General features: G+C 46.5%; 1 protein-coding gene across 3 annotated transcripts in view; it reads right to left on the bottom strand.

The window, feature by feature from the left end:
- Positions 1-16,589, bottom strand: part of LOC148278178 (modular serine protease-like) — a 44,130-nt gene that overhangs the window by 15,159 nt on the left and 12,382 nt on the right. Inside the window, exons 3-6 of one of the 3 annotated variants that reach the window (XM_088231801.1) lie at positions 5,195-5,409; positions 3,751-3,784; positions 954-1,035; positions 502-701 (exon numbers count right to left, since the gene is read on the bottom strand). Coding sequence is in view for 2 of the 3 variants with exons in the window: in XM_088231799.1 (XP_088087925.1) it covers positions 502-701; positions 3,751-3,784; positions 5,195-5,409 (449 nt within the window). In the remaining variant the exon portion in view is untranslated. The remainder of the gene's footprint in view (positions 1-501; positions 702-953; positions 1,036-3,750; positions 3,785-5,194; positions 5,410-16,589) is intronic. The other 2 variants (XM_088231799.1, XM_088231800.1) reach the window with 2 other exon arrangements.

The raw sequence follows: 16,589 nt of genomic DNA, 5'->3' as shown, positions 1-16,589 counted from the left end.
TTGAATGCTGTCGAAATGCGATCCCTCAGGCGAATGTGTGGTAAAACGATGTATGATAGGTGCACAAATGTCGAGATCCGTGAAGTGTGTAAGGCTGAGACATGCATTATTGACAGAATCAAGAAAGGGGTGCTGCGTTGGTTTGGACATGTAGAGCGAATGGACAGCGAAAGAACGGCTAAAAGGATCTACGATGCAAATGTTGATGGATGCAGAAAACGAGGAAGACCGAGAAAGACATGGCACGATCGAGTCCATCAAATACTTGAAGATGGACATGTCAAAAGTAGGAATAATCGGCGTGCGTGCATAAGAAGATGTATGAATGTAGAGGAAGCGAAGTCTGTATGCCAAGATAGAGTGTTATGGCGTTCTATCCTCTCTGCCTATCCCTACGGGGAAACGGCGTGATGGTTTGTTGTTGTTATTGTTGTTGTTGTTGTTGCAAATGCCTTTTTGTTTCTTGTGTTTATATTCATTGCAAGTTCAAACCTGACTTACTGTAACAAACTGGAATGGGAGCCCACGAGTTGGATACTTCACAGATGGAAACTGGGGTAGACAAGCTATAGCCCTCCTCGCAGGAGTAGTAAAGAATTGTAAAGACGGTGACTACGTTTTTTGAAATACCACCCGGAAGAGAATAATTTCCGTGCGAGGGTAGTTTTGGTAGTCTACAACCTTGTGTCTCCGCAGTTGCCCTGCAAAAAAGAATTTTAGCGTATTTATTTTTCAATCTTTTCAGAAAAGTAGTCAAAGAATTATTTTTCGTTTTTTATTTTCATAAGCAAGCTTACATTACAACTAGTATACAGGGTGTTCTTTAAACCCTTTCATTTCCAAAACCACGATGATCAGTATGGACAAGAAGACATGTATTAGCGTATTAAAAAAATATTTAGAACAAAAAATATTTTTTAATAAAATATTATAAAAAACAAATGGTTGCTTACTTCTGCAGGAGATAAGCGAGGGGGGTGCGGTCGCGCGGTTGACGGCGTATCAGACTCCCCTCTCCCCCTCCTCGTTTCTCCCCTACAGAAGTAAGCAACCATTAGCTTCATTAAATATTTTATTTTTGTATATTTTATTCGTTCTAAAAATGTATTTTAATGTGCCAGTATGTCACCTTGCTCATATTGATCATCGTGGTTTCGGATGTGACAGGGTTTAAAGAACACCCTGTATATATAAACTTATATTTACACTAAAGCTAGTGTGTCCTAGGACAGCGGTGTCCGTATCTTAACGGCCGTAGTAAACGGTGCGGTGATGCGGTGGACAGCCGTCGTAACGGTGACTAGAGAGTGGTTTCCTAGGAAAATAGTGTTTATAACATTTGACCCTAGCTTTGATTTAACATATTAAAAATTTGAATGATTCATTTAGATGAATTTCACCTGCATAAATAAAGGTTTCAGCTCTTTAACTTCACAAACATCAACAGATGAAAAAATTGAAGGAATAAAGATGTTAAAATTTAGGCAAAATGGTGAATGTTACACAGTGTGTAAAGTGGCCACTTAAACCAGCCAATGACAGGTCATAAGCCCTGTAGATACCTAGACATCTATATTACCTTCTCTAAAAACTTTTTCACTTTTGTTTATTTGATCATACCACGTCTTCCTCGATCGTCCTCGCCTCACGTTACCGTTCATTTTCGCCATATATACTTGTTTTACCATTATTGCGTCGTCCATTCGTTCTACATGACCAAACCATCTCAGAGACCCTTTATTGATCTTATCAATTATTCCAGACTCAGATTTACACACTCGCCTAATTTCATCATTCGTAACCCTGTCATACATTGATTTCTCACTCATTCGTCTAAGAGATCGTATTTCAACTGCTTTCATCCTTCCTCTGCCAGTTCCATGTTTCATTTCCATACATAAATTCCATACAAAGGTATCCAAAATAAAATACTATTCTTTCGTTAAATTCTGCTTTTATTTTTTAAATATATACAAGAGTGTATAATGTGACGCATTTCGTCTTGTTAGGACATTATCTATAGAAATTTTCAATACTTGCTAAAATACCCCCATAAACTATCAGCCCCATTATGCACATATTACATCAAACAGCAATTAGTGTTAATATGTAAGAAAACTTTAAAAATATTCAAGTTAGTTTGATAATGTCCTAACAAAACAAAACCCGTCACATTATACACTCGTGCACATAATTTAAAAATAAAAGTAGAATTGAATCTTATAAAATAATTTTTTTTTGGATACTTTATTAAATTATAAATGTAATAATTAAAACTAATATTAGTAAATATTAGTATATCACCACTTTACCGACTTTCTAGTCTACTGGTTTCAAGACGTATCCGTCTCTTCGTCAAGACACTCAACACACCAACATGCAAATACTAAAATACACCTCCAATGGAGATTTTTCACATTAAAAAAGCCTTAAATAATATTCCCCTAATGAATAATCCAATAAACTTTCGGTACAGCCCTCTTTTTTAATTAAAAATTAACCAATCGGGTAACCCCACCACTACCTTCCTCCCTTCTTCTTTACTCCCTACTAATTCTCCAATATAAGTTTTTTTTTTTTTCAATTAAGCTTAGTGCATGTTTAGACATGGTGGTGTTCGCATCTCTATAAATCTGCATGTAATTTATGTATTTTTGGAAAACCCATATAATATAATGACTTTTCATGCTCACATCGAGAGAACATGTGACTTCCACTAAAGATGTTGGGTTTTATTCTCCGAACTGGGAGGGTTTTTGAGAATCCCCGTACACTCAGAATTTTGTACAACTCGTTGGTTCGCTCGAGGCTTGAGAGTGCATCGTTGATATGGAGTCCGCACGAAGCAAGATACTCCCTCATGTTGAGGGTTCAGAAAAATTTCTGAGGTATCTCTACATGAGGGAGTATGGTAGTTATCCGTGGCTCTATCCCACTGGGTTCCTCTTGGGTACGCTTGGGACCAATAGTTGGCAACTTAGAAGGGATGGGTCAACACTGAGCCATTTTTTCAGAATGTTAAGGGGTTTCATCGATAACTCGGCCATTTTAGAGAGTATAAATTTTTATGTTCCTGATGGCTATCTCCGACAGCGTCAGCACAGACTGTTTTACCTCCCGGTTTCCAGAACCAACCTGCCTCTGGTCATGCCGATTGGAAGAGCAGTCAAGCAGCTGAACATTATCACTTTGGAGATCGACATCTTTCACGTTAGTGAAACTATGTTTAAGAGGCAAATACTCTTGCTATTAAAGAGTATTATACCTTAATAATGTCGAACCATTGCTCAAGGGTTCTTGGTTTGATATAAACTTCCAATTTAAAGTCTTTAATCATTTGTTATGTTACTTTGTGAATAAATAATTTGAATTTGAATATATAATATTATTTTTATTTTTATATACGACGGTGATAGCGAAGGTGGAGGGGTATTTTAGTATTTGCATGTTGATGTAGTGAGTGCCCTGACGAAGAGACGGGTACGTCTCGAAACCGTTAGACTAAAAAAGTCAGTAAGTGGTCATATACAAATATTTACTAAAATGAAACGTTTGACCACAAAGTTAATGCCTTAAACATATATAATATTATGTAATTATTATATTTATCTGGGGGTATAATCCAGTCTTTGTCTGAAAAAGACAAATATCATTAGAGCACACATAATAATATGTTTTTTGTGCCCTATTTCAAGATTCAAAATAAATAAAAAAAATAAATTATATTAAAACACTTAAACATATACTCACACTTCCGTCGTTGTTGAAATGCGTTTTTGTGGATCTAAAATAAATTAAAAAGTAAATTAGGTTACCACAAATTATGTATTTAAAGGTAATATTGTTAAAGTTATTTCTTAAGGCAGGATTACATCGTTACGTCGTGTTGTGGAGTGGTGTATTGGGGAGCTATCTGGCGCATATCACTTCTATGTATTTCGTTTGGTCAGAATTTCAAAACCCTGGCGTGGTGTGTCGCGGCGCGCCACCGATGCAATGCAGTTCCGAGACAACGATCTTCAGTCTGCGCCAGAGTGATGGAGGTGGATTATGGCGCGTCACAACATCATCAGAGTAATAATGCGTGAACTTATAGAGAAGCCCTATCATTATGTTTCATAGAACGCAAGCGATGTTGGTTTGTTGCTTAGTGCTGGCCACTTTATTTTTTTTGACAACATAAACATAATGATTCGATCGGATGCTTTTGTAGCTGTGCTTGGCTTTGTTTGTAAATAACTTACGTTATAATAAATAAATATCTACTATGGTGAATTACAGTATGTTTGGTTGCAGCAGTCGGAGCGTCAAAGGTGTTAAAGGAGACAGTTTTCACAGGTAATTGATTTCGAATATTTCCCATGATTTTTGTCATTTATTGTCCCGACACGTGTATTATGTTGCTTTAAAACTGTCCTTATATCAACATATTTACTTCAGATACTATTTTTTCTCAATTCAGGAGATAAATTGCATGTTCAATATAAATTGTAAAAGAAAGTGTAGTGTCAAGTATAATACTTAAATCTCGTATACTAGACACAGATGATAATATTTCACCGTTCAGTGAGTAGTCGAATATGATTGGATTTTCCAGATGAAAAAATCTGATAGCCTCAGGATATAACATCATTTATTGATATCATTCCTGGCCGATTACCTTTTTTCTCATCCTTTCCAAGAGGATCCTTATGGTACCTACATTACATCAAGATCAAGAACATTCGGATGTCACGAGAACTACGGTTATATCTTCGAAAAATAAAAATTAGTAAGTCATATTCGTTTTTTACCAAAAATGCAAATCAATATCCATTTGGCAATTCTTGATCTGAGTACGGCCTATTTTTAGCTGCGAACTGTAGCTAACTTAATACCCCATAGTCATAGAATGGTTTTCCTACGTTTGGGCATCTTTTCCATCCATCATCCTTTCCTAGAGGATCCTTATGGTACCTACATTACATCAAGATCAAGAACATTCGGATGTCACGGTTACTACGGTTATATCTTCGAAAAATAAAAATTAGTAAGTCAAATTCGTTTTTTACCAATAATTATAGTAAAATACCGTAAATTACCGTATTTTACTACGCCTTTTGGTAAAATTACGTAATTTTACATCTCAGAGTAATAATGTGCCAAACTACAGAGGAGCCCAAACGTAGCGAAGAGTTCGACCAATAGTTACCACCTTTTTTACATCGTATATCTACGCTCCATCCTCCAGCTGTGCAAATGGTGACATCCTTGGGAAAAGGAATGTATCCGTCGTCACAGTGTATCCTCAGTATCGTGTGTTCCGAGGCTCGGTCTCCCTGTACCAGTACAGCAGCCGCATTGAGATATCGAAGTCTTCCGTTACTCGGGCTCGGCGGAACTGTGCAGCCGCTTGTGTCCCTATACCGCCTGAAACACGAACAAGAAACACAACAGCATTAGCTTGACTCATTCGTCTTTAGAATCGTACGCGACTTCCGCCATTCGACGAGTGACAGCATTCTTGAACCACACATACGAACGCAGTCGATAGAAAACCAATCGACTTCATCTTGAGTGCCCCAAAGCACTCGACTATGGCCCTTTTCACACATGCCATGCAAATCCACCCGGCGCGGTAATTTTACCGGTTTCACCCTACAAAAGGCAACACTTTGTGTTTTTTTTTTTTTTTTTTTTTATTTATTAAGGAAAAACAACAGTTGTTTTATAAGAATACAAAATATAAAAAATAGTACATACATCCAGTTAAATTTTTACACAAATATAATGAGAGAACGTGTTATACAGTAAAGAGAAAAATAGTATTATATAAGACATGAGAAGAAAAAAAAAGAGCTCGTAAGAAGGTTAAGGGATGAGGAAATAGAGAGGAGGTACAGGAGGAGAGGGATTTTCATACTATAGTTGACCAATTCTAAATTTTGATATCACAATAAAATAAACGTATTTAAAGGAACTTAAACTTATTACACAAGGACAAATGTTTCATTTCAAGTCACAAAATTTTGTATTAAAAATATCGAAATGGGGACAAAGTCAATTAAATTTGGAGCAGCTACGATAGATAAACGAGTTTTGGACATAATTTTTTTTGGGTAATGAGTTGTAAAAAAAATGAACTTGTCGTGTTGACTTTACGGGACAACGCTCTAATACCCGTATGCAGAGACAAACCTCAAGGTGAGGAAAGTATATTCTATTGTCTTAACCTTTGGGTTATTCTCTGCATTTGAAATTAGAATGTACTTCCCTCACCTTAAGTTTTGTCTCTGCATACGGGTATAAGAGATATGGACTATCGATAAAATGGTTTAAAATTTTTAAGAGGAAAGACAGATCAGAAATGCTTCTACGTTTAGTAAGGGAAGTTGAACTATGAAAAGAAGAAGAGTCTTCATACGAGTCAAAATATGTAAGAGATTTACGATCCAGAAGTTTAAGGAATCTATTCTGTATTCTATCTAGTTGTGATATATAAATTGTATATCGAGGATTCCAAACAACAGATGCAAACTCAAGATGGCTGCAAACGTATGCATTATATAGGATTTTGAGGGATGCGGTTGTTTTGAATGATTGAGTTGAAAGCCCAAATTTCTGTAAGCCTTATTTATAGACGCCTGAATATTTATTTATTTATTCACACTCTTTATCAAAATACAATTCCATATTCACTTTGCCCAGCTAACAAGGGTACATACCCCGTTCCAAGCTAGGCAATTACATTTTTATATATTATAATATTTAACAAATTAATATAGAGCACAGACAAACAAAATATACACTTATTCGGATACACATTTTGATTCATATACATACAGACATACACACATATACACACATGTATATATAAATATACACATATATACACATGTACATACACATACACGTACATACACCCATGCGCATACACATACATACATTCATAAAAACATAGACAATTTATTTATGCGAAACTTCATGGTAATCATCTATAAATATATATTTTTTTTAATTATTCCTTATTTTTTATATTTTATTTTTGACATCCAGTAAGGTTCTCCAATCCGTGGCATGCATCAACTTTTCTGACTCCCTACGACCAATGTCATGAAAGAGCGAGGTCAACACCTTCCGTAACTTGACAACACTCCCGTCTTTCCACGATTCTGGCAAAAGGTTATGGACCTTTTTGCCTACGTTATAGTGTTGTCTCGATGCCAGAACAGTGTTGACCCCTTCACTTAGTATCAGATCCCTATTAGAGTATCTTGTATTATGGTTGTGGTTGACGCTTGGGTAAATGTCTCTCTTTATGTGTGTAACCACTACCGTTCTCAATATATACTGTTGAATAATATTCAGTACTCTGAATTCTTTGAAGAGCAAGTCACTTGGATATCGAAATGTTTTTTTTAAGATGACTCGGATTAAAGATTTCTGTGCAATTGCTACGGGATTGAATATGGGAATCAAATAAGAGTTTTTCGTCCATAATCACACCTGAATCTCTCAGCTCGTTTTTCCGCACAAGACAATTACGGTTAATTTCATAGTTGAAAATAATTTTATTTATGTTTCTAGTGAACGAAATAACGAAACATTTATCAGAGTGTAAGAATAGCTGGTTATGGTAATTTCATTTGTGTTGTGACACTTGTGTCGCCTTTTGTAGGGTGAATCCGGTAAAATTACCGCGCCGGGTGGATTTGCGTGGCATGTGTGAAAACGGCCATTGACAATCGAATGCGACATCGTTACTTCAGCTGTCAAACTTCCTTCTTGTGAAATGCTCGACGTTCGCGTTTGAATGACAAGTGGGTATTTTTGTTGTATTTTAACATAAAATTTACAACACTGATTAATGTTCCGATGATGGCGTATCAACAAATGCGCCTGTCCTTGTTTTTAATCCATTATCGAATCAAGTTTCGCTATAAACTGACATACAACGAGCATATAGATAATACAGTAAATAAATCACTGAAATTACTTGGCTTCATTAACAGAATATCCTCTGATTTTACTAATGTCCGTACAATCAAAACTCTTTATTGCTCAACTGTTCGCCCTCTTCTTGAATATGCCTCAGTGGTCTGGTCTCCATTCTATGTCAATCGCATAAATCACATTGAATCAGTCCAACATCGCTTGTAACGTACGCGTTACCACGATGAAAGTTTCGCCGGTTCGTCACCCGCGTCTGCCGCAGTCAAGCTTCCCGGCGTAAGTGGGAAGCCGCCCTCCCAGACAGAGCCAAAGACAAAGTCGGAAGGTAGGAGCACAGCTGCGCCGACCGCAAGTCAACCTCAATAGCCCTGAAAAGGACTTTCCACCCGGTCCAAGTGGTGCAGAGAGGCGAAGGCAGTCAGCAGGCAGAGCGGAGCGAAGAGCGAAGTGCAGGAAGGCGAACAGGACGGAGAACGGAATAAAACACGTGTGAACTGTTCAGAGTTAGGAACTCAACTGATTTAATATTTCCATTTGACCGCCTTATAAAGCGGTGCGCGTCGAGCTCCGTGAGTCGGCCATCCCACCCGCGCCGGCTGCCTCGGAGTGGTGGGGGTAATCTTTCCCCGCCACTCGCTACATGCCGCCGGCCGCAGGTGGCGTAAATACGGGCGCTCAATGCCCGTACGGGCCATTTCGTCGGCAGCCGCGACGCGCGCAACATGACATTTACATAATATATTTTTATACATTTTATTCATTTTAACCTAGCTATTTTTCCCCGGTAATACTGAGGCCAGGCTCGAAAGTGACCATTTTATCTTTATTGAGAGCCCAGCCGTCAGTTCTATACATTTACCGGGGATCCTTTCTAATTATTGTATTATTTTAATTTATTTGATTTTACGCGTCCGGAACACTCCCCCCGTGCAGCTAGTCTGTACTATTTTCCTGCTGGGCGCGTTGTTCCTCTTCCTTCATTAGTACGGCGATCTTCACCGCTGGTCTGGTGTAGGTGCCGTTGGTGGTCCGCACCTCGACGACTCGTACTTGTCCGTCAGCTGCTGGTTCTGCACGGGTGACTCTGCCGCGAGGCCAAGAATTCCGCGGCAGATTTGGGTCCATGATGAGCGCGAGGTCCCCGACCTGTATTGGAGGCGCGGGCTCGCGCCATTTCTTCCTGTGCGCCAAGGTGGGAAGATACTCCCTCAGCCATCGGCGCCAAAACATGTCGGCCATTTTCTGGGCGATCCTCCATTGCTTATGAAGGCAGGCCCCTTCTTCCCTTTTGTTATAATATGCCAGAGTTGGCTGTGTGTTGGCTGACCCGAGCAAGAAGTGGTTCGGGGTCAGCGGTGCTTCGTCGTTGGGCTTGGTTGACACATGCGTGAGCGGGTGATTGTTCACGGTGTACTCTGCTTCAGCCAATATGGTTTTGAGGGTCTCCTCTCTTGGAGCCTGCTCGTTGAGGGTTGCGTGGAGGGCTCGTTTTACAGACCTCACGAGTCTTTCCCACGCTCCCCCCATATGAGGTGATGAGGGCGGAATGAATTTCCACTCAATTTTGCGAACTGTAAGTTCGGCGAGCATTCTGGGGTCCGCCAGGAGCTCGTCTACGGCCTGTTTCAGCTCTTTGTCCGCTCCCCTGAAGTTGGTAGCGTTGTCCGAGTATAACGCGTGTGGGCAGCCTCTGCGGGCGGCCATCCTTCTTATGGCCATTATGGCGGAGTCGCTTTCGAGGGACGACGCTAGCTCCAGGTGGATCGCGCGTGTGGTGAGGCAGGTGAACAGTGCCCCATAGCGCTTTTCTTTTCTTCGGCCGTTGGTGATCATCATCGGCCCGAAGAAGTCAAGCCCGCAGTGCGTGAACGGCGGCGTCCTGAAAGCCAGTCGGGCCTCAGGCAGTTGCCCCATCAGCGGGGGTTGGGGCCGGCTGCGCAGCATTTTACACAGCGGGCACCATCGTGTTATCTTCCTCACAGCCCCGCGGAGTCGCAGGATGAGGTAGCTGGCTCTCAGGTCGGCGATCGTCCTCTCGACTCCCGGGTGGCCACCCTTCCGGTGGCTGTGCGTGATCAGCAGCCGGGTGTATGGGCAGGTCCCGTCCATGATAGGCGGCGCGCTGCAGTCCTCTGCGAAGCTCTGTGCCGCTTGGATGCGCGTTCCCATCCGGATGACTCCCTCTTTGTCTAAGAAGGGTGCCGCTGCATGGAGGCGGCTGTGCGGCGGGATAGGCGCCTTTCGTCTCAGGAGCTCCAGCTCTTCTCCGAAAGCCGTATCCTGGGACCGCTTCAGCAGCATGATTTCTGCGGCCCGTGTTTCTGAGGCGTGAAGTTCAAAGGTCCCCCCTGGGGACGGTAGGGACTCGTGGCGGCGGCATCGTGCGATGAATCGCAGCACCCATGCCGTCGCCCTGACGAGTCGGGTCCACGACGAGAAGCGCTGCACCTGGGGTAGGGCCTCCGTCCGTCTGATGTGGCCCACGAAGTGGCGGGGTTGTTTCCGCTCCAGCGTCTTCTCGTCCGGTTGTTGTAGTAACTTCTTCTCTTTCGGCCAGTCGGCTTCCCCTTTTCTCAGGAAGCCGGGGCCTCCGAACCATAGTCCCGACCTCGCAAGGTCGGGTGGGCCCTTGTCGCGGGTCCCTATGTCGGCTGGGTTGTCCTTGGTGGGGACCCATTTCCAGTCCCGTACGTCTGTGAGCTCGTCAATCTCGCCCAGCCTGTTTGCGACGAACGTGCTGTACCGCAGTGGGTCGGTTCGCAGCCAACACAGGACCGTGCTCGAGTCCGTCCAGAACACGGTTTGGGTGATGAGAGCTCGACTCTCTTTTTTTATGGTGGCGGCCATCCTTGCCGCTAGTAGCGCTGCCTGGAGTTCTAGTCTAGGCACTGACAGAGGCTTTAGGGGGGCCACCTTGCACTTCGCCATTGCGAAACTTGTGGTATCGGCCCCCACAAAGTATGCCACTGTGCAGCATGCCTGCTCTGACGCGTCGCAGAACACGTGCAGTGTCACGGGTTCTTTCTGCCCTTGCAGCGAGCATCTCGGTATTGTACAGCCGTTCGCTGCCAGCAGGTCGCGCCATTCCAACCACTTTTCGGCGTGGTCCGGTTGCAGCGGTTGGTCCCAACCTGTGTTTGTCCTCCAGATGGCTTGCAGCAGTATCTTCGCCCGTATCGTGAGGCACGCAATGAAGCCTACTGGGTCGAAGATACTCATGGCGGCGCTCAACATGCCGCGCTTGGTGGGTCGCTCCGGGATGGCTGCACTTTCGGCTCCGTGCCGAAATATAAATAGGTCGCTCTTGGGATCCCATACGATCCCGAGGACCCGCTCCGTCATTACTTCTTCCCCTATGGTGACTGCTGTATTGGCCCGGTCGTCGGCCTTTACTTCTTCCAGGACATCTGGTTTGTTTGAAGCCCACCCGGTGAGCCGGAACCCGCCATTGCCGAGTACGAGGGTAACATCTCGTACCAGGCTTGCAGCTGTTTCTTCGCTGTCTGTGGCGTCTAGGTAGTCATCCATGTACATATTGTGCTCGATCGCCTCTGCTGCGGCGGGAAATTCTTTCGCGTGTGCTCGTGCGACTGTGTTTCGCACGAATTGCGCGCTGCTGGGTGAGCACTTCGCTCCAAACATCATGGACGCGAAGACAAACGTGTCGGGCTCCTGCCCGTCCTGCGTCCGCCATAGGAACCGCTGCGATTGCTGGTCGGCTTCCCGGATTCTTATCCGCAGGAACATCTCCCGTATGTCGGCCGCGATGGCTACTCGTCCCTCTCTGAAGCGGATCACGTTTCCGAGGAGGGATGAAAGCAGGTCAGGTCCCGTCAGTAGATGGTCGTTCAACGCCGTCCTCTGGAACTGGGCGGCGGCGTCGAACACGACCCTTATCTTGCCAGGCTTGTTGGGGTTTGTCACCGCGAAGTGGGGCAGGTACCATTTGCGCGAATGGTGGGCGTCTACCTCCTCGCGGCTTAGTTTGACGGCGTATCCCTTTTCAATGTAGTCCGCCATCTTGGCGCGATATGCGATCGCCAGTATCGGATCCTTCCGTAGTTTATTTTCCAGGGAGTGCAGCCGCTTCATGGCTGCTTGCCGGTTGCAGGGCAAAGAATCTCCGTCTTTCGCCCACAGTAAACCGGTCTCCCATCGTCCGGATGGTAGTTGTGTGGTTGAGCTGCTCATGAGCTCCGCCGCTCGCACATCTGCGGCGCGGCAACGTTCCAGGGTGGTTACACCTAGCGAGTCAACGGCGAAGCTCTTCTTTACCAGTTCCGCTAAGTCCCTTTCACCCTGGCCGTCTGGGGGTAATTCAAAGGCGGGGTGCACAGCCCCGCCGTAGGTGACGGCTCCTAGGGCCGTCTCGATGGTTAGCCGCCCGTCCTCTTGTAGGACTGGCGGGCCTGTAGATACCATTAGGGTGGCGTAATCAAGACCGATTAACATCTTCGGCTTGATGCCTGGCCCGTGTGTCTTGGTGCTCTTTCGGTTGCGGTGCGGCAGATCCATGACCCGCACCGTCTGTGCCTGGACACCAAATTCTTTGTTTCCTTTAACGAGGATTACGGATACACGCTGTGACTGTAGCGTGTCCGTGTTCCCACTGGCACCGATGAGTCTCAACTCCTCGCAGGCCCCGGTGGCGCCCACTGCACGGGCGACATCCTCCTCGAGGAGAGTTACCGATGAACCCTCGTCTAGTAGTGCGTGGATCTCCATTGACCCACGCGGGCCCTTCAAGGTTACTGGCACTACCTTGAAGGTCACTGGGACTTCCGTCCGCCTTGTCAATAAGACTTGCTCGTTCGGCGTACTGTCCACTCTCTCGCGGTGTAGCGACCGATGATGCCGCCCGTGGCACTCGTCGCACTTCGCCGCTTCACAGGTGGTCGTTTTGTGTCCCGGTTCCAGGCATCCGTAGCACACGAACTTGGCACGCACAATTGTCCACCTCTCCTCTACCGTTTTCCGGAGAAACTTCCGGCATTGTCCGAATGCGTGTCCACTCATGTCGCAGAACAGGCATTTTTTGTCCTGAGTGAGAAACACGTGCCTTTCTTGGGTACGCCTTTTCTCCACTCGGGCGGGTTCCGTGCTGATCCCGATGCAACCCGCATTCGGTATTGCACCGGTCAGTCTCGCTAGCCACAGTGCCAGATCCCTGGGGGTAGCTTTTCTCACGGTATCCGCTCGTGACATAATCCACATCATCCTCTCGACTCGTGGCAGCTTCTGAGTCATCTCGGACAGAAGCTTCGGGGAGGAGAGGTGGCTTCCATCGAGGCCCTCTACGGTCGATACGACGTTTCTTATCGCGACCGCGTAGTCCGTCAGGGCCTCCAGGGATGCGTTGTCGGCCAGTTTAGGGAGTTTTCTTATCCGCTCCAGTACTCTGTCCACGACGATCTCCGGGTGTCCAAAGGCGGCCTCTAACATCTTCACAATGTCCGGCACATTTCGGGGATCTACCAGCAAAGACGACACTGTGGCCTTGGCCCGTCCTGTGAGGGCTCGTTGCAGACGGAGAATGTTCTCCGCGTTTGTAAGGGAGCACATCTGTGTCGATTGATCAAATTGCGCCTTAAATATTCGCCATTCTAGCGGGTCGCCGGAGAATTGCGGTAGATCCCTAGCGCCGGTTTGCCTCGCCATGAACGTGTGCCACTCCGGCGGCTGTCTGTATTTTGTCACAGGCTCGCCGGTGGCACCCGGCGGCATGTATTCCGTGGGTAGCCCCTCTTGTACCCACGCGCTCACCGGGTCACGAAACTCGTAGCCCCCCAGTGGTATAGTACGTGCCGCTACGGGCTCGCCTGGCCCGGCGGCGTAGCGTACGTCGGCGTCCTCCCTTCGGCTGTGTGCAGGTGGCGCCTCATTGTCCCGATGCCGCTCATTGTAGCGGCCTTGTAAATGTGCGTTTGTCGCTCCGGCGTAGGCCGGCTCAGCGGCGTAGCGTGTGTTGGCGGGCTCCTTCATCCTGGAGTCCGTCTCTGCGACCGGGTGCCTCCGTGGCACCCCGTCTCTCACCCGGCCGCTGTCGTAGTGGCTCGGCGGAAATGTGTACGCCGCTCCGGTGTCCTCCGGATCAGCGGCGTAGCGTGTGTTGGCGGCCTCCTTCGTCCTGGAGTCCGCCTCTGCGACCGGGTGCCTCCGTGGCACCCCGTCTCTCACCCGGCCGCTGTCGTAGTGGCTCGGCGGAAGTGTGTACGCCGCTCCGGTGTCCTCCGGATCAGCGGCGTAGCGTGCGGTGGCGGCCTCCCTTGCTCTGAAGGCTGCTTCCGTGTCGGCGACAGGGCGCTTCCATGCGGCCCCGTCTCTCACCCGGCCGCTGTCGTAGTGGCTCGGTGGATGGATGTACGCCGCTCCGGTGTCCTCCGGATCAGCGGCGTAGCGTGTGGTGTGGCGTGCGGCGGCGGCCTCCCTTGTGCTGAAGGCTGCTTCCGCGTCGGTGACAGGGCGCTTCCAAGCGGCCCCGTCTCTCGCCCGGCTGCTGTCGTAGTGGCTCGGCTGCTGGATGTACGCCGCTCCGGTATCCTCCGGATCAGCGGCGTAGCGTGCGGCGTGGCGTGCGGCGGCAGCCTCCCTCGTACTGAGGGCTGCGTCGGTCCTAGACGCGTCTGACGTCAGCGGCAGCGGCTTGTGAGCCGGTTCCGACGTCCCGTGCGATGTGAGGTCCCTCTCGATGGTGGGCGTGAGGGGGGTTGCCATGTCTCGTCTGGCGTCCTCTCTCGCGTTGGCGGCCTTCAGCGCGGCGATGATCTCGTTGAGGCTGCTCACCTGCCTCTCGTGATGCGCCTCGCGTTCCTCCATCTGTCGGCGAAATGTCGCCGATGAGATGGACCGCTCCGAGGGTGCGGATCCCTCGTCCGAGTCCTTTTGTTCCTCCAGAAGTCCTTGATGAGGCTCCTCCTGGCAGTCGTGTGAAGGCCCTGGCTGGGGCTCCTCCTGATGTGCTCGTACAGACCCCGGTTGGGGCTCCTGAAGCTCCTCTTCGTGCTCCGTGCCGGCGTCTCGACGCGTTCCCGAACGCGTCGACACAGGCGATCTGTTGACCGGCATGCTGTAGGTGTGTTGTAGACTGGAGACCACTGGCGACGATCCTTAGCTCCGAAGGACCAAATGTAACGTACGCGTTACCACGATGAAAGTTTCGCCGGTTCGTCACCCGCGTCTGCCGCAGTCAAGCTTCCCGGCGTAAGTGGGAAGCCGCCCTCCCAGACAGAGCCAAAGACAAAGTCGGAAGGTAGGAGCACAGCTGCGCCGACCGCAAGTCAACCTCAATAGCCCTGAAAAGGACTTTCCACCCGGTCCAAGTGGTGCAGAGAGGCGAAGGCAGTCAGCAGGCAGAGCGGAGCGAAGAGCGAAGTGCAGGAAGGCGAACAGGACGGAGAACGGAATAAAACACGTGTGAACTGTTCAGAGTTAGGAACTCAACTGATTTAATATTTCCATTTGACCGCCTTATAAAGCGGTGCGCGTCGAGCTCCGTGAGTCGGCCATCCCACCCGCGCCGGCTGCCTCGGAGTGGTGGGGGTAATCTTTCCCCGCCACTCGCTACATGCCGCCGGCCGCAGGTGGCGTAAATACGGGCGCTCAATGCCCGTACGGGCCATTTCGTCGGCAGCCGCGACGCGCGCAACATGACATTTACATAATATATTTTTATACATTTTATTCATTTTAACCTAGCTATTTTTCCCCGGTAATACTGAGGCCAGGCTCGAAAGTGACCATTTTATCTTTATTGAGAGCCCAGCCGTCAGTTCTATACATTTACCGGGGATCCTTTCTAATTATTGTATTATTTTAATTTATTTGATTTTACGCGTCCGGAACAATCGCTTGCTTCGAAAAATAGCGTGGATGCTTGGACTAGAGAGAGATAATTATTCTTATGCTGAAATAGAGTCAATGTTAAATATTTCTAGTCTACAAAAACGTAGAACTAATATTGACTCCATATATATGTTCGGCATACTAAATGGTATAATCGATGTTCCATCATTACTGGGACAAGTAAAATTCAATATTCCGACTCGTAGATTGAGAAACAATGAAGTACTGTTCATCGATCAGCATAGAACAAACTATGGCCTAAATTCTCCAATGACCCGCCTTTGTCGTATTGTTAACTCAAGACAGGATCTGGACTTTTTTGGTTTAAGTTTACAACGATTTAAACGAGCACTAAATAAATAGTCCAGATCTTGTCTCGATGTCCCTTATGTTTGTCAATGTTTCTTTCTTTTTTCTTTAAATGTTTTAAACTACTCTTTTATTGTAATATTTAAACCTTATAAATTGTATACATGGACAATGTCCGTTAATAAATAAATAAATAAATAAATAAATAAATAAATTTATTTTTTCGCTCGTCAATGTCAAAATACGTACCTACTTGAGATATGTATTATGCAATATGTTTTTTAAATCCATTAATATATTAAGGATGCTGGCTGAATGATAAATGGGATCACTCGCAAGAGATCAAAGTCAGAATAGAGGTGGCGCGAGGCTGCCTTTTCAGGATGCGTGACCTTCTTTGCAGTAGAGACTTTAATTTAGACCTCCGAATGCGCATTGCTCGATGTTACGTCTTCTCGGTACTTTTTTACGGCGTCGAAACGTGGACACTCACCCAAAACACTTCA

This window comes from Micrasema longulum, unplaced genomic scaffold (genome assembly GCF_059751315.1).
Source record: "Micrasema longulum isolate JH-2025_06_02 unplaced genomic scaffold, ASM5975131v1 h1tg000920l, whole genome shotgun sequence".
NCBI lineage: Eukaryota > Metazoa > Arthropoda > Insecta > Trichoptera > Brachycentridae > Micrasema > Micrasema longulum.
This window is presented reverse-complemented; position numbering and strand designations above follow the sequence as displayed.